Raw genomic sequence first — 19,778 nt, 5'->3', positions numbered from 1 at the left:
GACCCGAACCGTTTATCGTACGACACACGCATTTCGTTTTGGGACTAAGGTGAGTAATCTACCCCATATTTTATAATTTTCAATACTTTTGGGGTGTATCATGTGGTTCTAATATGTTCCAACTTCATTTTATTGTTTTATCACAATTGAGACATTGTTGGGACATTTATATGTGAGTCATTAATTGTATAACTATTGTTTGTTTACGCTACATGTACTTGTAGTGCATTATCATTTTTAGTCTAATCTCCATGACTATGCCCGTATTCTTGAGGTACGTTATGGACAATAATAGCGCTATTGGGTTGACCACCCCGCCTTGGGACGCTAAGGTGATTGATCGCACGTGGTTGAGTGTGTATGATGATTAGATGCTCCATCCTATATATATTTATATATATATATATATATATATATATATATATATATATATATACATATGTATATATAGGGTGAGGACTTATTGTTTTTGTTATCATTTGTTAATCAATTTTTGATTTATAAACCGTTATCTCAAATACAATTGTTTGCCGACTTCAAAAGAAAACAAATTTCCAATTATAAAGGTTTCAACTTCACAATTTTCTCTACTAAAATTAGATTACTCACCAACTCTCGTAGTTGACATGTTTTTACCCATGATGCAGATTTGAAGAATGAAGTTGATGAAAAATAGGTTGTGCCTTAGAAATCCACAAGACTATTTAAATTTGATGTAATAAATGTTGTTCGTATTTGGATTTGTATTTGTATGTTGTGGATCTTGTTTGCATACTTAGTACTTAATTGAATCTAATCATATTATAACATAGTTGTCATGAGACTTTGAACAATATATCACGCCTCGATCGATTCCGACAAGGATCGGGGTGCGACAGATTGGTATCAGAGCCCTTGACTATAGGGAATTAGGTTAATTGCCTTGACCTAGTCTATAGCCTCTAGGGTCCTCACGTATGCTAGTTTATAAAATGCACACACAACTGCATGCAATTCACACTTAGAAAATCCTAGGAATACCTTTGTGTGTTAATTGCTCCCTTATGTGCATACGTATTACTCCTGACACTTATATGTGTGCATACACTTGTGAATATTCTCCACTTTCTCTGAAAATCACACACATACTCAAGTTGTTTAACAAAATGTATATACATATATGTATTCCTTAGAGCTCATAGGAAATTCAAAGTCATCCACTCTAGTTGGGTAGGATCATAGTAATGGACGCGTAGTAACTGGAAGGGGGAGGTGCCGGTAGCCCGAAAGTCCTGACTAGGTAAGCATTCGTATACATCCCAATCAACCGAGGGACCAGTTTGCTTATCTGGGGACCAAAGGCGAGAGTTCCCAAACCTATAGGCCAAAGCGCGTCATTCACATTACTTTTGAGCCATCAAAATACCCGACCTTATCAAACGTATCCGAAAGGATACACTCCAAAATGGCCAACTCATTGGACTATTAAGTTCCCTAATGGGCCTAGAAGTGGGAAAGAAATGTGAAAACTTAGTTTTGTGGGGGCCCACGCAAGTGCTACATGTTTCACATTTAGTAACCATGGAAAGCCCAAAAGGTGCCCAACACTCCTAACAATGGCCCAACAAGTGTTTTACAATTATTTTACCCAACAATGTCTAAAAAAAAAACTTTATTTCCCTAATCAATTTACAAATAACTCACAAGTCCATATGCGTGTTTCTCATAGTTGACATGTTCCTTGTTTGGTTGTGGACTTAGGGTAGACTCATTAGGATCAACAGTCTAATAAAATTTTAATTACACATAACTGGGGGCATGTCGAGTGAATCTTAGGAGTGGATCAGACATGGAACAAATCACAAGATTATAATCAAGTTATTCCTACTAAATTCATAAGTCTATTTATATAGACCTCTGGTATAGAGTCGTCAGCGTAGTCGTGTCGGTAATCTAGAATATAGCTAAATACATAATACAAACTATAATACCCAAATTATACAACATTTTCTGCATTAAAAATCAATAGACAAACACAATGAAACTAAAAAGGGTATCAATCTATCAAGAGAAAAACACATACAATGTAGATTAAAATCCACTAATTATAACAAAATGGCTAAAAGAAAAGGTAAGGACTAAGGATTGTTAAGTCCTCTCTTCTTATAAATAGCTTTGAAGCAAGCTTGCCTAAGCTTCTTTGTTCTTTCTGTCAATTCCATACCTGGCAATTTCTCCATCATCTTCTTGTGCCCTGCTAACGTCTCTACCTCCTCCTTTAATCCCAACTCCTAGTTTTTTTTTATAAAAAAAGGTAGATGCAATATATTTTTCGTGTGAGTTCACAAAATTTACAATGAGTTAAGTTTATATAAATATAAATCAGAAAATCGTAGTAAATCAATTGAATTGATGTGGAATGTGCCTAGGGCCATTGTTTATGTTATAAAGAAACTAATAATTAAAATTTTAGAAAATACCAAAACTACTTTGGTTACCAAGTGCAGGCATGCATGCATGAGTAATGTATAGAAGGTTATTATCGTAATTTACCTTGGCATTTTGAATGAGGGATTGAAGGCTCTTAAGTTTTCTATGAGGCCATCTGTTTATGTTTAGCTCTCTGCATCTTTTCTTCAACAATGTTAACCCTATCCCTAGTTCCTTTGCTGCCATGATTATCGGCATCTCAAAGTACTTCGCTATCTCTTCAAACTCCAATGGTCTCAATCTATTTGCCACCTTCCAGTCACCGTGATCAGTGGTGGCAGCACTAGAACTACCTGTAGCCTCACCACCGGATTTACAGTCATCACTGAAACTAACCAATGGTAAATTACCATCCTCCCAACAATCCCATAAGCTTATGTCTTTAAGGGGATCCAAATCGTGAAACTCATTTCTAGAAATGATGTTTTGATCTTTGTTAAGTACTGTGGAAACGTTCTGATCGAGCACTTCATGCAATTTTTCCGACAACTCGTAATCATGATGGTCGAGCATGTCACCACTGCAAAAATCCAAAAAAAAAAAAAAAAAAAAAACTCAAGATAATCAAATCCAACACGATGAAAGACTCTTTTTGATCACTACAAATCCAAACCATGTTTTGATCAATATAGACAAAATCACTTTTCTGTGCGAAAGATGGGGTAATGAGTGACGTTTATATATACCTGAAAAGATCTCGATGATCAAAGTACTGAAACCAATCGAGGTCATCTATGGGGTTTTGATGATCTGCAGGTGGATCCATTTGTGAGGGAGAAGTTAAAAGTTGCGGTAAGAATGTGATGATTTATATAAGTGAAGTGGGAGAAGTAATTAATAACAAATAAAGAGGAAATGAATATATATATGGTCTTTGAACTGTAACCTTCTTCTTCAATTCACACACATATACGTATATGTTGCCGCAAATTATGACTTATGTGCCTCATGCATTTAATACATCACATGCCTACTGCATATTCTTGACTTTGAAGCTACGTACCAGTTTCAAATTTCCCCAGTAGCACACTTTTCATTAGAAAGTACTCCAAGTCTTCACACATGAACCAGTTAGAAAGTACTCCAAGTCTTCACACACGAACCAATTAGAAAGTACTCCAAGTCTTCACACATGCAAATTATGACTTGTGTGTCGCTATAGGTAACTAATAAAACTTTATTTTTTAACCCCTTAAATATCAGTACAAGCTTCTAACCTCGACGTTTAAATTCTAAATTTCTTTTTATTACTAAAACTAGCATCGATTCAAGTATATAAACCATGAATCTTGAGAACACGGCAAAACCCAAATAAGTCTTATCATCTATGTAAAAAAAAAACTCAGGGTTTTTACTAGTAAATCTATAAGTGGCGGAGCTTGAACAATTAACTTGGGGGGGGGGGGGGAGAAAATATTATAAACTGAAATTAACATTAAAAAAAACAGATTGTTTTCAACAAATAAACACCAAAAACACCTAGAAAAAGAATTACAACTCAGCCCGACAGCCTTTAATGTCTTTAAAAACAGATTATGAATGATATATTAGTAAGCAGACAACAATTTCTCTTTCAATGTTTTCATCTTTCCCATGATTATATCTAGAAAAATCAAAATGAAGGAACAATTGATCCAATCAAAACAAAATCAAATTCAAAATTAGAACAATAACCAATAACTCATTTAACAATAACCAAATCAATCTTTGTTGTCACTTTTCAGTTTTGTTTGAAGCTGACAAGCTGTTAAGCATAACCAAATCAATAACCAAATCTATAAGTTCATAACTTATAAATCAAATTGGCAAATCGCCAAATCGCAAATGACAACCAAATTAAAAAGAAACTCAGTAAGACAGTAGTAACGCATAAATTGGCAACAGATTGACAGAAAACAGCAGCAACAGTGCAATACGCCAACACCAACAATCAACAATCTTACAATCAGAAAAGAAAGAACATCTGAACATGATTTGGGTCTCGGGATTACATACCTGATTTCTGTGAAGTGTGAATGGGGACTTGGGCACTTGGCGATGACGATTGGCGAGAGTGAGACCAGGCGACTGACTTGGCGAGACAGCGACAAACGAACAGCAGGCGAGATAGGCAGCGAATTGGGAAAATGGGGATGAATCGATTTTGATTTCTTGATACCGCTTGGTCGCTTGGAGAATTGGGAGTATTGGACTATTCTGATTAGGAATCGGGAGGGGCCAAAGCCCAAGTTTGAAGATAGCAGGCTTATAACTATTTTATTTTGAACTACAATTCCTACTTCTAGCCCAATAATACTACTCCCCTGGAATCTATGAGGGCTAGTGTAAACATTATGGTCATATATCATTAAGATTCTATGGACTTAGAATGTGTGATTCCGCCTCATTCCTTGTTCCTTGTTTGGTTGTGGGCTTAAGGCGGGGTCACCCATCCAAAATGCCCTTGCAATCTTAATGATATACGACTAGTTTACGTCAATCGACTATAAAAGAACTTGTAGGACTTATAATGCAAATTTCGTCAAAATTTGTTGAAACATTCGTAATGATGGAACTCGCTAACTACGTTATAAAATATTCATAGTGGTAATACCAAGGATAAAACAAGGAGTATAAAAGCACACATAGAATACTCTATCATCCCAAAACAATAAACTCCTTTTATATTGACTCAGTTCAAGTTACAATAAGAAATTTCCAAGGTCGTCATGTGACATCAGGAGGGTTGTTCCTCACCAAAATCAATTTCTTGTACTACGAAACGTTTTCCACATCTTTTTCCAAACTCTTGAAGTCCCAGTCAAAATGCAAATTTCGGGACGAAATTCCCTCTAACGGGGGGATGATGTGACAACCATCAAATTTCGGTCAAGTCAAAGTCAAACAAAGTCAACAAGTTAAACCGGTCAACTCCATTAACCCTTGTATGTTAGGGTTTACGTTATGTAATCACTGTACAATTCGCTATTTTAATGAGAAAACATCATTTGGAAAGTTCATGTGTTTGATATTCCTTAGCCTTAACAGTGCTAAACAACGAACCAAAGCGATAAAACACTATTGCACAATCATCGGGATTGTGTAGGACACTAAATCATGGCTTAACGGGGTCTATGGACCTTGCGTTGCGAAGCCGGACACTCAAAAAGATCACAAACGAAACCTCTCTCAATCTCATTCAAACCCTACTCAAGATTACTTGACGCTAATAGGATCAAAACTCATACACTACGATATAAATTGACGTTAATAGCAACATAGTATAGTACAACGTTATATCTATAATCAAATTAAATTATGATACCATATTAAAATCAAATCAAAGTATAATGCTCTAATTAAATTTAAAAGAATCAAACTTGAATGCTATAATTAACCTTCAAATCAAAGTAGATTGTTATAATCAAATAATAACTCATCTTTTATAAAACTCCATTTTTATAAACTTTACATTAAATTTTATAAAACTCTTATATTAATTATGTAAAAGATGCTTGTGTTAGTGGGAAATTATGAAGACCACCAAAAGCAAAAAGATTATTCCCATGGTCTCCCACTCACACCTCCCATCCACTTTCCTTTCCTTTTTCTCCCAACATATTATTCTCTTCACCACTTAAACCTTCTCTATTTTTTCTCTCACTCTCAATCTCGAAATTCATCCAAGAAATACTCATATTCCAGCCAAGAACAATCTATTATACTCAAATCTTCATCCCTCTTGAAGCATTCATCAAGGTATGTTGTTAAAAGTTTCATATTCATACAAGAAACAAATTAAATCCACCAAAATATCTAAAACTCATTTTATGCATAAACCTGATTTTTCTCAGAATCCCATCAATAAAATAAGAAGTTCTGGAAATTTTCAGAAAATAACTTATTTTTATTGAATTACTATAATTATTGCAATAAAGTAGAGCAATAATTCACATAAAATACTTTTTGCATTCAATAAATTCTGAGAAAATTCTGGGATGACCAATATATTGATTAAACATAATTTATGAAGTTTCATGCATTTATATTACTGTTTACTATTATTTATGATTTTATTGATTAATTAATAATGAAATATATAAAAAATACTTCCCATAGTCACAAATATCCGAAACTTATACACTGGGCTCTATATCATGTTATAAAACTATGGTTAATTTTACAGAATTTTTGGGAATCATTTATTATTTTTCCCGAATTTTGTTGTTGTTTAATCATTAAAGTATTAAATAAATACTAAAACAGTTCAGAAAAATATAAAAATTTTACAGTAATTAATATTGTATGGAATAATGATTTCATAATAATTTCATAATTTTTCAATACTGTGTACTATTTAAAACCATTTTCCTAAGTATTTAAGCATGTAAAAATGCATTTTAATGATTATTTCATATAAATAATTGTTAAAATCTGTAAATAATTATAATTGGGCAAGTTATTATTTTAATAAGAAATTATTAAAATCTGGCCTAAATTGAAAATATAAATTAATTATGCAAAGTAATTAATTCAATTTAAAATTCATTTAACAAATGAATACCTTAATATTATAATCAAAATGAATTATTGTTAATTCATCTAATATAAGAATATGTGTCTAATTATTTGTATTAGTACTCTATTCTCGTTTAGCAGTTCCTAAACCAAAACTATTAATTATATTAGGTTCTACGCCATTTTGACCCGAACCGTTTATCGTACGACACACGCATTTCGTTTTGGGACTAAGGTGAGTAATCTACCCCATATTTTATAATTTTCAATACTTTTGGGGTGTATCATGTGGTTCTAATATGTTCCAACTTCATTTTATTGTTTTATCACAATTGAGACATTGTTGGGACATTTATATGTGAGTCATTAATTGTATAACTATTGTTTGTTTACGCTACATGTACTTGTAGTGCATTATCATTTTTAGTCTAATCTCCATGACTATGCCCGTATTCTTGAGGTACGTTATGGACAATAATAGCGCTATTGTGTTGACCACCCCGCCTTGGGACGCTAAGGTGATTGATCGCACGTGGTTGAGTGTGTATGATGATTAGATGCTCCATCCTATATATATTTTTATATATATATATATATATATATATACATATGTATATATAGGGTGAGGACTTATTGTTTTTGTTATCATTTGTTAATCAATTTTTGATTTATAAACCGTTATCTCAAATACAATTGTTTGCCGACTTCAAAAGAAAACAAATTTCCAATTATAAAGGTTTCAACTTCACAATTTTCTCTACTAAAATTAGATTACTCACCAACTCTCGTAGTTGACCTGTTTTTACCCATGATGCAGATTTGAAGAATGAAGTTGATGAAAAATAGGTTGTGCCTTAGAAATCCACAAGACTATTTAAATTTGATGTAATAAATGTTGTTCGTATTTGGATTTGTATTTGTATGTTGTGGATCTTGTTTGCATACTTAGTACTTAATTGAATCTAATCATATTATAACATAGTTGTCATGAGACTTTGAACAATATATCACGCTTCGATCGATTCCGACAAGGATCGGGGTGTGACACAGGTGACACGTGGCATGGGAACGCTCAGCGTTCAGTAAGGGAATGCCCCGCGTTCGAACCGGACTCAGCCTATAAATAGAGGCGCAAATCACCCCAAAAACTCGTACCTTACCCATTCTTTCTCTCTCAAACATCTCTCTTAGCCCCTCCCATTCCCTAGCACCTCCTAGGTGTTAGAAGCGAGTCCCGGAGCGCCGGAAAGCCCTGAGAAGAAGAGCTTTTGGCTCCGAAGTTCTGCCCGCACAGAGCCCGATTCCTCGCTAAAACCCTCTTATTAGTAAGTTATGCTTACCCTACTTTAAGTACAACTTATGTGTAAGTTCAATATCGTTATTATGAACTTATAAACAATATATATATATATATATATATATATATATATATATATATATATATATATATATATATATATTATAAAATATAATATACAAAGTGTTATTATAATATCTTTTAACTACTCACGGTACGTGGAATCTGGTTTGAAGGGTCGCAAAGGGTTATTGGATTTCAGAAGTGTTATAATGCCAAAATGGTCCTGCCCTCCGGTGTTTCATGTCTGACCCCTGTCTGTACATAGTGGTTGAAAAGTATTGTTTAACACTTATAAAACAATATCGCTCGTAAATAGCCGCTATAAATATTAGACTAAAATCTAGCGGTATTGATACTAGGTTTCCCTGAAGGAAAATAGAATTGTTAGTAACGAAGCGTTGCCCGAGTTTGGAATCATCACTTTAACAAGTGAGTGCATAGTTACTTTCATCTTACACATAGATATGAAGTATTTAAAATAAATTACGTGCTATGTGTGCATATTATCTGTGTTCTTGATATCTATGCTGGATGAACAAAATATACATGTTTTATTCGATTTAAACTGTATACGTATTTTATACCTATAATTATGATGGGTAAAGACGGGTATAATAAAGATGAGATGAGATGAGAGATGAAAGATGAGATGAATGATGAGAGATTAAAGATGATATAGATTATGAGAGGTGAAAGATGATGAGAAGCAATGACCCAAGTAATGGCCCAATCATCTAGCAGAGTATAGATGACAACCACAGACTGTTCTAGACAGTCCAGTGGAACACTAGCATGCTCACAACTTGTAGGTGTTGTGAACGATATGTTCATCAAATGTACTCTAAAAACCCATTGACATGTATTGTGGATGGACTCCCTAAAATAATATTGTCAATAAAAGAGATAAACCCTGACAACTATGGACTTAGTGCCTAACAAATAACATCGTCAACTATGGACTTAGTGCCTGTTATACAAACCTTGGCAACGATGGACTTCGAGCCTATTTCTTAGGACAATCCATAGGAATGAATGAGTGAATGATAAATGATTCTTAGGGTAGATCCTTAAGAAATAAAGAAGATAATGAGGATGAGTAATTGGGATAATTGTTTGATGATGAAACAAATTAACTATATTATTGTGGGTTGAAAACCCTATGTACTCACCAGGTTTCCCAACCTAACCCACTCAGTTTATTTGTATCACAGGTGTCAATACGATGCTACATTACACTGAAAGATTAAAGGAGATGTAAATCACTAGTGTAAATGAATGTAAGGTCTGTTTATACTTATGTTTATGTATTGACGATGACATCCCAAAGTATTAATATAAACAAATTACATTTCTTCGGAAATGATTTGATAATATATTTATCATGTGTTCTGGGAACAAATTCCGCATTATTATTCTTTAAAATGAATACTCTAATTTTCAAATAATCATAATTTTTTTTTTAAAATGACCGTGAAAATGGGGATGTCACAATCACACTTTTGGTGCTAGCTTTCCAAGATCAACAAAGGAAGGGATTCAAGGAATTATTTACTATAACAATTCAAAGGTATGTAACCCTAGATCTACTAATTTTGATTATAGTAGGATTCTCGTAGGGTTCTTGATATTCATAGTATGTTGCTATTAATTGAAAGATATAGATCCTTATAGGTTGTATGTGCCCTTGAGTGTTAAGAGATTTTCCGCATGTACATGTATTTTATAACCTATAAAACCCGTCAAGAACAAGGTATGCAAATATGCAAACGTACTTTAGTGTTTTAACATATCGTCCAAAGGGAAAGTCTTTTCCTCATCTTTTCAAAAAGAAGAGAGCCAGTAGGGAGCTACAATGGGCGGCCAAGATAAGATTGATAAAGGCTACTACTACACCATTAAAGTCAAGCATTTCGTGGTAGATCCCTAAATCAATAAGAAGTTATTTAGTTTGGACATGGATATAGTAGAATTTCCTTGACATTGTTAACCACATAGTTCATTCTTATTTGCTCACTGTTTTCATAACAAATTCCATTCTCAGATTACATGCTTGTTCTTAGGGTGGATGGAGTAACTACAGGCTCCAGATTTTGGGCTGGCTGTACCGTCGGGGGAACACCTTCGAGCACAAGCGAGTTGAGCTTTTGGCCTCAGATGCGAGTTGAGGAACCCAGGGAAAACCTCCAACTTTTTCCCTATCTCTTTTGTTTTCACACATTATATAACATGTTTTCTTTTTAATTTACAAAAAATGCAATATTATCAATATAATTAATATTTTGTTTTAGGGAAATCTCCAATAAAGTCCTAATATTTTATGTCAGTTTACGGTTTAATCCCAAATTAAATTTTGTTTATAAAAAAAGACATAATACCGGCTAAAGCTTCAGATTAACCCTTCATGGCCGGTTTCGCAGATTTAGCCAATATTCCGGTTTTTTCGTTAATTCGTCAAAATATTGGGATTTTTTTGAAGATTATGTTATTTTTAACCAATAACCAAAATATTTGGATTTTTCTAAAGGTTACCTTTAAGGTAATGTATATTGTTATTAATAAATCATATATTAACATAACACATCTTTTTATTATAAAAAAAGAAATACAATTGTTGCTAATTTCCAGGAATGTAAATGTGGACTAAGTACCCCCACCCCACGTTAATATTGTTTGTTTACAACTTCAACCTCTATACGTTCCTTTGATACATCGTTGTGGCCTTGTGGGTGTCATGGTGAGATGCACTATGCTTAGGTTCTTGTTAGTTGGGTAGTAGTTAGGTTAAAGAACATAAAATGAATACTCACACAGTGCATCACATCATAACATGTACAACGATGCATACGAGGAACATATTAAGTTTGAAATTGTCAGCAAACAATATGGTGGGGGTTACTTAGTCCACCTTGGCATTATTATAATTAGCAACAACTTTATTTCTTTTGTTTATAATACAAATATGTGTTATGTTTATAAATGATTTGTTAATAACAATATACATTAGTTCAAGCGTAATCTTCAGAAAAGTCTCAATATTTTGTTTATTGATTAAAATAACATCATCTTCAAAAAATTCTCAACATTTTGACGAATTAATGAAAAAAGACGAAATACTGGCTAAATCTAGGAAAGCAGCCACGAATGATTATTCTGAAGGTTTAGCCGGTATTCTGTCTTTTTTTGTAAACAAATTTTAATTTGTGATTAAACCGTAAATTGACCTAAAATATTATGACTTTATTGGAGATTCCATTGTTTTATTTTGAATTAATTTGTATGTTTTTAATTAATAAAATTAATAGTTGAATGAGGCGAAAAAGATGTTATGTTAATGTATAGTGTATTGAGAAAGATAGAAGAAATAAAAAAGAGAAAAATTAATCTTAAACTCAAGTGACACTTCTACTTCTACCATTCTTATAGATCATATGGTCGTCGGTTCTATTTTCATTGCAAATGTCAAAACCCGAAGAGACCCACAATTTCATATGTAAAGGATGGAAATAGTTGTACGTAGCTCTTGGATTATAGAATCATTTATGGTATTTCAAATATTCAAAGGTTTATAAAAAAATAGAAATTTAATATATAAATGATATCTGTTTTCAAAATGTTATCTAACTTTATCAAAATAGTTTTAAAAAGAAAATTCTAACTTTAATAAAATAGAATTTTTATCGTTCCAAAAAAAAAAAAAATAGAATTTAAGGTTTTTAATATGGCCTTTATTATAAATTTAAAAAGCTTTCGTAACCGTCTCATAAAAACTATCGTAACATACCAGATATCGGTTTAAGTGGTTCGTATTTATGATTGTCATAAAATTAAAAGGTTATTAAATTTGTTGACATCATTAGTTTCTTTTTTAATTTAGCATGATTAATGTATATTCATAATTGTATTTTAAGGAACATAAATATATATCTTAAAAAGAATTTGCTTCCGATATTTAGCATGCACGTTTTTTATGACTATTAAAATTATTGATCAGACTACTTTTGAGGATGCACAATCCCTTGAATTCTAAAGAGTTGAATGCATTGTCACTTTATCCATTAAACATCTATAGAACAAAATCCACAACTCATTAAACATATATTCAATTTTAATTAATCATCATTTTATTCTTTCTATTAAACCATTCAATGATCACTTAACTCCTTTATTCAACTCCTCTCCATGTTATTATCTCATACTCCATTCAACTAGCTATTCAATCATAATTATTACCCTATTCAACTCTTATACTACTTGTATTGTGGATGTTATAATTAAGTTTTAAACATTCGTATGTAACACTTGCCTTTCGTGTGCATTGTTTACATATTTTTATAATATAAATATAACTATGTTTTTTTACAAGACGTATTGTTGTCTTTCATGTATATATGATATAAAAGATAAAAGATCAAAACGTAGAACTATTGTAAACCATGAAAGCTTCATAATCCACTTTACAACATAGAACTATTGTCTACAAAGTCATATAGACTGATTTTAAATTTTCAAAGCATACGAATTTACATTTCTTAAAATGTAAACGTACGTGGAAACAAAAAATATAAAACCACGATTTATTTCAGTAAATACTCCTTTAATTGTTTTTAACTGCATGAAGAAGTATATATGCCCTACCTTTCTTACCAAATTCTATCTTTTAATAACATAAAGCCCGAGCAAGCTACATAGTTTCTGCTGATTTGGTGAGAATAGTCCACTAAAGAAAGTAAATGCGTTTAATAACTTAATTAATAATTAAAAGACAGGAAAGAAGGCTTATGAAGCAAGCATCATGGAAAACTTTGATCGCATTGTGATAGGTCAGTGGGTGCACCAACTAAGGTTGAACAATTTTGCCTTTGTGAATTGACCATCACCCCAAGCCCCAAAATCAAAACCTACTTTGCCAACTTTAAGCAACTATCTCCATTTCTTCTTCTCTATATAAATAACTCTTCTCTCTCCCTATTCCACAAGTAATCTCTAACTTCTCCTGGTTCAATATTTGCATACACACCACCTTTACAACAAAAAAGAACACCCAAAACTCCGACAATATGGTGACAATGGGGCGAACCTTAACCAGCTTGTTATTTCTGTTTTCGAGCATAGTCTCTTTGGCATATGCAAAAACTCACTATCATGACTTCGTCGTATGTTATTTCGTCACATTTACTATATATATGTATATTTTTGTTGCTATATGTGTTGATCGATGTACATATATACTATTTAACGATATTTGTATGGGATTAGGTTCAAGAAACGAAAGTGACACGCCTGTGCAAAACCCAGACTGTTATGACGGTGAATGGGCAATTACCAGGACCGACCTTGGAAGTGAACAATGGTGATAGTTTGGTGATAAATGTCGTCAATAGAGCTAAAGATAACGTTACCATTCATTGGTACTATATATGGAACCCCATGCATGCATGCATATTCTCGTATGACATGACTATATATAAGAATAACCACATAGATGATCTAAAATAATTTGTTTTTCTGATATATTAATTGTTCAGGCACGGTGTTAGGCAAATAACAACAGCATGGGCAGATGGACCCGAGTTCATCACTCAATGTCCGATTAGACCAGGAGGGAGTTACACGTACAGGTTCACAATTTCAGGGCAAGAAGGAACGCTATGGTGGCATGCACATAGCTCGTGGGTCAGAGCCACTGTTTATGGTGCTCTTGTTATTCGCCCTAAACAAGGAGATTCATATCCGTTTCAGAAGCCAAAACGTGAATCAGTCGTGGTTCTTGGTATGCTCCTTAATCCTTATCCACTAATTAATTAATAAGATACAAATATTGTACATGCATTTCGCGTGATTGAAATACCTGACATAATAAGCTACGATGATGATCAGGTGAATGGTGGAATGCTAACCCGCTCAATGTTATAAGGGAAGCCATGAGAACAGGAGGAGGTCCGAATATTTCTGATGCGTTTACCATCAATGGTCAACCTGGCGATCTCTATAACTGCTCCAGCAAAGGTTTGCTTCATCGTCTCTAGCTCGTACGTCTATATAATCTAGAAAAGAAAAACAGTGGGCCTGTTAATTAATTAACATCATCTGGTGTTTTGATAATGTAGATACTGTCATAGTTCCAGTGGATTCAGGAGAGACGAACCTGATGAGGGTGATCAATGCCGGTTTAAATCAACAGCTTTTCTTCACGATAGCTAACCACAAGTTCACCGTCGTGGGGGCGGATGCATCATACGTGAAACCCTTCACCACTTCGGTGCTCATGCTCGGACCTGGCCAAACCACTGATGTACTCATCAAAGCCGACCAGCCACCAGCTCGATACTACATTGCCGGACGAGCTTACGCCAGTGCACAAGGAGTTCCATTCGACAACACTACCACAACCGCCATTTTGGAGTACAAAACCGCCCCATGTCCGGCAAAGGGTGTGTCTTCAAAGCCCGTTATGCCCTCTCTCCCAGCTTATAATGACACCGCCACCGCCACCGTCTTCAGCACCAGTTTCCGGAGCCCGAAAAAAGTGGAGGTTCCTACTGACATCGACGTCAATATGTTTATTACTGCCGGCCTTGGAATACTTCAATGCCCACCTACAGCGCCGGCCAGTACGTGTCAGGCTCCAAACAGGACGCGATTCACTGCGAGCATGAACAACGTATCTTTTGTGCTCCCATCCAATTTCACCATCCTCCAAGCACATCACCTCGGCGTTCCCGGAGTTTTCACCACTGACTTTCCGGCGAACCCTCCGGTGACCTTTGATTACACTGGTAATGTACCCCAGTCTCTATGGCAACCTATACGAGGCACCAAGGTCTACAAGTTAAAATATGGAGCAACGGTGCAGATTGTGTTGCAAGGTACTAACATCTCCACGGCCGAGAACCACCCAATCCATCTTCATGGATATGATTTCTACATAATCGCAGAAGGATTTGGAAACTTCAATCCGGCAACCGACACATCTAAATTCAACCTCGTGGATCCACCTCTAAGAAATACCGCTAGTTTACCGGTCAGTGGGTGGGCAGTCATTAGATTTGTTGCTGATAATCCAGGTGAATTAAGAACGGATATCAATCAAGTCAATTAATAAAAGCTTGATTACATTTTCTAGATCTATATCTATATATCCCTTAATTATTTTCATGTTTTCAGGTTCCTGGATTATGCACTGTCACTTGGATGTTCACATCGGGTGGGGTTTGGCAACCGTGTTGTTAGTAGAAGATGGGCTGGAAGTATCGCAGAAATTACAGAAACCACCAGCAGACTTACCCGTCTGTTAAATTAAATTATAGCATTCTCAAGAATATTAATTTGTTGTATTGCCCCACATTGGGGAATAGTTGGGATACTCTCATTTTGTTTTTCATTTTGTTTTTCTTTTGTTAATTATGGCATTTCTAGAGCCAGCTTCACCAACGGAAGAAGGTGAAGAGCTTAGAATATACGAAGCATATTGTATTTTAGATTCAAAGACGATCAAACATATTCACATATATACCTATGTACCTTGTTTCGAATGCAATAAGATCATCATTATTTCGGTATTATGATCACTTTCAAATTTTATGATTCATTTTACCATCCTTGTATACATGAATACTCATCCATTTTATTCTATATTATTTTAGTGACCAATAAATTAAGGGTCACACCCCACGGAGAGTACATTATAGCGTGCATAGCCAAAAACCTATGTTTACAAATGGCGTTTCATTTGGGGCCGAAAATATAATTTATATAAAAATTGGTGAATAGGGTCATAGTTAAAATTTTATATTTTTGAGTCTAATATGTATAAAATTAAAATATAGAGACTACTTCTGCCAAAAGCCCTTTAGCCCTGTATAAGATCCGCCCCTGCTCACAAAGTCAAACGCTTTTTGGGATCTCTTCTTGATGCAGAATGCAATGAATACCGTGGAAATGATGTTTAAAATCTGGTTTCAAGTACACAATTGTGAAGTAAATATATATATTTTTTAAAATTGTTAAAGATATCCAACTTACATCAGCATAAGAAACATAATTTTAAACGGACCCCAAAAGGGCCGTGGGCAAACACAAACCAAAAAACAAAACTCTAAATTTTAACAAGTAAAAACAAAAACGTCCATAACTACACTTAGAAAGCGTTTTTTGGACTAAAAATAGGTAAGTTCCCATTGGCAACTTACCATGGTGTACCCCTCGATTCAAACTTCGATTGGTCACATGCCGAAAACAGATCCCCAAAGCCAAAGTTATGGCTATTTTCGTAAAACCCCTTTGGTAACTCAATCAAAGTCCTTTAAAAACGTAAAAGCATGATTCTCCATGCTAGGTCCGCATCACTCCTTAATCGATAATACCTACAAGAAAGAAATGGGATAAGAATAATACACCAATGATAAAGTCAACAAATAAAGTGAATTGAGAAAACTAGAGAGAATTCTCATAATCAACATCTAAAATTTTTAAAAAGACAGTGAGAGCATTACATGTTTAGCTTTTTCCCTTCTGTGTGTAAAGGGATAACTAATCTCTAAAACAACCATACATCAGAATGTATAAATATTTAAATCATTAATCATGTTTGGCTGTCGGAAATAAGGGGATTACCACAATCAAGAAGAAAGCTCAAACTTGTTGCGTAGATGACTTTATATTAAGAAACAACTCCAGAAAAAGGGTAAGCTACGTGAGTTGCATCCTATGCGATTTGAGTTTATGATCTCAAACTTCACAGCAGTATACGTATACGAGAGAAGCAAAGAATTATGTACCAGAAAAGTGTGAATTGAACATTTTATCGATTGAATGCATCTCAAGGACCACAAACTGAGGACCATATAAACAATTGTAGTACTACAAGTACTGAAATACCAAACCGAACTACCTAATACAACTATTTGTCTATCTGTAAGTACAAAATAATAAAAAGTACAACTTTAAAAGTAAAGATAATTATGAGTTCCTAGTAGTCAATTCGTACTATCCAACCCGTGAAACAAGCTACCATGCAACACTATATTGAATCGTTAGCCATCAGTTAGTAGAAATACGTTGGATAAAACCGAAACCGGTTTTTAGAAAATCTGGTTCGGTTATCGTTGGTTTCCAGGTTGTCGGAATCAGTTAATTCCAAACCAGTTTAATTTGACTGGATTTTTATAAGTGAAATGAATATCGACTGGTTTTGGTTTAGGATAATCTAGGTTTTTTAAAAGAGAAAATGATATTGTAGCCCTACAATATTTCCAGAATTGGTTTAATCATTCACTAATTTTTTTTTCTCAGTATTATGGGGACAAAAGGTGAATTGTGACTTGTCGTTTTAGTCCATGTGACCTAAATCAACCAGTGGAAGTGCCTCATATATACTTTTTTTGACACCTTTATTGCAAACCGTACATCCGTAAGTCCACATATACGTACTTTTCCATCAGAAAATCCACATATGTTTTTCTCCACATATAAATTCATAGATAAACACTTCAAGAAATTCCAAAATATAACCCAAAATCAGAATTCCATCCATCAGCACCATCGGTATTAAAAATCACCAAAAAAGAAAAAAATATAGAACACATCATCAACCATCGCTGTTTCTCTCTCTATAAATCAAGAAACCAAAACCCCAAAATCACTATCTTTGGAAATCAAATATCTCGAAGAAGAAAATTGAAACCAAATCAAGAGAATTCGGAAATCATAAACCTATCGCCAGATTTAGAAATCAAGAAATTTATTTGTCTCTAGAAATCAATGTTCGCAGTAGCTTTATCTGTGGAGGGAATTGAGCATCTATACTCATAGGGTTTACCCACAGGTACGATATGTGTAGGATCTTGGATTGTATGCTCTGCAATAGCAACAGGGGCGTATATGGGACTGTGTTTTTTTTTTCTTTTTTCCTATGTGGTTATTTCTTAATTTGAGTCTTCTACTTATTGAAGAAGTAACAAATCACAGGTGTAACGCCCCATTTTTCACAACCAAAATTTTCTTTCATTGTTTGTTGATATAAAATACCATTTACATAAAAAACTCAAAGTCAAGAAAACTCATTTGTTCAAAATACAATTATACGAAAATTAGAGTATCATAATAAATGCATCACACCATTGTTGCTGATGAGTGTGTATAGTCACACCTTCGCCTTCCTATGATCATCAGAAGCACCTGAAAGCATTTAATCCACAAATGTAAGCTAAAGCTCAGTGAGTTCCCCCAAAATACCATACACCACAATATACATATAAGCATACACACAATGGCCTTCAATCCATGACTGGTCCTCCCCACTCGCCTACAACATATAACTGGTACGCACCTGGACTTCAGCACATCGGAGGCCCACCTGGGTATCTTGGCTACCGCACAAATCCGGACCGACTCAACCCACTACAAGATATGTCAACATATATAAAAAAAAGACAATCAAACAATCCAACGACATATGCTATTGTTTACACTAGTTTACCTACCTAACAACCCACTACCGCATACAAGGTCTCATACAACACACTACGCCACAACTGACAGATCTCCAAATAAGTGCATAGATGTATATAATCACAGGTAGGATAGACAGTCGTACAAGTGATCCTACTCTAAAGCCACAACCAAACGAGGAACAAGCAAGAAAGCCTAGATCAAGTGTTCTCAGGCTATCTTACATGAATACATACAACCCCTATGACAATCAATTGGACGACCACCAACCTATTGATACTCTAACCTGCATATCACTAGTCCCCCTTACATCCTATCATGCAAGGATATATATCGTATCACACAGTATAGTGAGGAAACTCACCCGAATTGCAGAACCGGAGAAACACATCACTCTGTCAACTCCTCATACTGATCAGACCCGCGAACCGACTATCACTGAATAGGGATCCAACCTTAATCAACAATCCAAATCCTTCAAGTTTGACGTAAGGTCAAACTGGTCAAAAGTCAACGACCACCACACCGTGACAATCCCTTAGTCGCTTCGCGCCCAAGTTCGGAAAAAACAGTCACATGGATGAGCACCACCACGCCATGCAAGCCCTTGGCCATGCTGTGGTTTTGGTCAGAAAGGATTTTTCTCATTAAGAACTTAACCCTTACAGATCAAGGCTCATAACTTCAGACTTGGTTCTTCTCAATGACTTAATGGATAAAGTTTCCAACTTTATCTTTTATGACATCATCACAGGGCAAGATCTACAACCCTAAGTCCATTAGGTCATCCAAAGGCCAAGTTCTTGTGCATGGACTCAAGATAACCCTAAACATGAACCCTTTTCACACATAACAAAAGTCCATTGACCATCAGAGTGCCATAACATGCTCTGGAGTTCCTCTAACTCCAAGACCATTCAAGAAAGAGACCAAAACCATCCATAAAGAGCATAATCTTGAATCAAAGATAATAAAGGTCAAGATACAAGCTTTATACCTCAAA

The 19,778-nt window shown here is 34.6% G+C and overlaps 1 protein-coding gene and 1 long non-coding RNA gene across 3 annotated transcripts; one reads left to right on the top strand and one right to left on the bottom strand.

The window, feature by feature from the left end:
• Positions 1 to 13,309: 13,309 nt before the first annotated feature.
• Positions 13,310 to 15,885, top strand: LOC145161431 (laccase-12-like). Of its 2 annotated transcripts, none has more exons than XM_079080943.1 (6): positions 13,310 to 13,479; positions 13,583 to 13,734; positions 13,852 to 14,096; positions 14,204 to 14,332; positions 14,434 to 15,390; positions 15,491 to 15,885. In XM_079080943.1, the coding sequence occupies exons 1-6, from the start codon at positions 13,384 to 13,386 to the stop codon at positions 15,619 to 15,621; spliced, it is 1,710 nt and encodes a 569-aa protein (XP_078937069.1). In that variant the 5' UTR covers positions 13,310 to 13,383; the 3' UTR covers positions 15,622 to 15,885. The 2 variants fall into 2 exon arrangements, with proteins under 2 accessions (XP_078937069.1, XP_078937068.1); XM_079080942.1 differs by having other exon boundaries at positions 13,583 to 13,773.
• Positions 15,886 to 16,170: 285 nt separating this feature from the next.
• LOC145157106 (uncharacterized) lies at positions 16,171 to 17,117 on the bottom strand. Its single transcript, XR_013737092.1, has 3 exons — positions 16,940 to 17,117; positions 16,516 to 16,689; positions 16,171 to 16,278 (listed from the first exon to the last, which is right to left on the bottom strand). It is a non-coding gene; the product is annotated as an uncharacterized LOC145157106 (long non-coding RNA).
• Positions 17,118 to 19,778: the final 2,661 nt, after the last annotated feature.

The sequence above is a fragment of the Lactuca virosa genome, chromosome 2 (assembly GCF_052849685.1).
Source record: "Lactuca virosa cultivar CGN04683 chromosome 2, Lactuca_virosa_CGN04683_v6, whole genome shotgun sequence".
Taxonomy (NCBI): Eukaryota; Viridiplantae; Streptophyta; class Magnoliopsida; order Asterales; family Asteraceae; genus Lactuca; species Lactuca virosa.
The sequence above is the reverse complement of the archived record's forward strand: the minus strand, read 5'-3'. Positions and strand labels throughout refer to the sequence as shown.

Excerpts from the sequence above, each read along its gene's own strand:
- LOC145161431 (XM_079080942.1), top strand. The coding sequence starts at position 13,384 with ATGGTGACAATGGGGCGAACCTTAACCAGCTTGTTATTTCTGTTTTCG. Across the intron at positions 13,480-13,582 it reads CTCACTATCATGACTTCGTC|GTTCAAGAAACGAAAGTGAC; the intron begins GTATGTTATTTC and ends GTATGGGATTAG. Across the intron at positions 14,097-14,203 it reads TGAATCAGTCGTGGTTCTTG|GTGAATGGTGGAATGCTAAC; the intron begins GTATGCTCCTTA and ends GATGATGATCAG.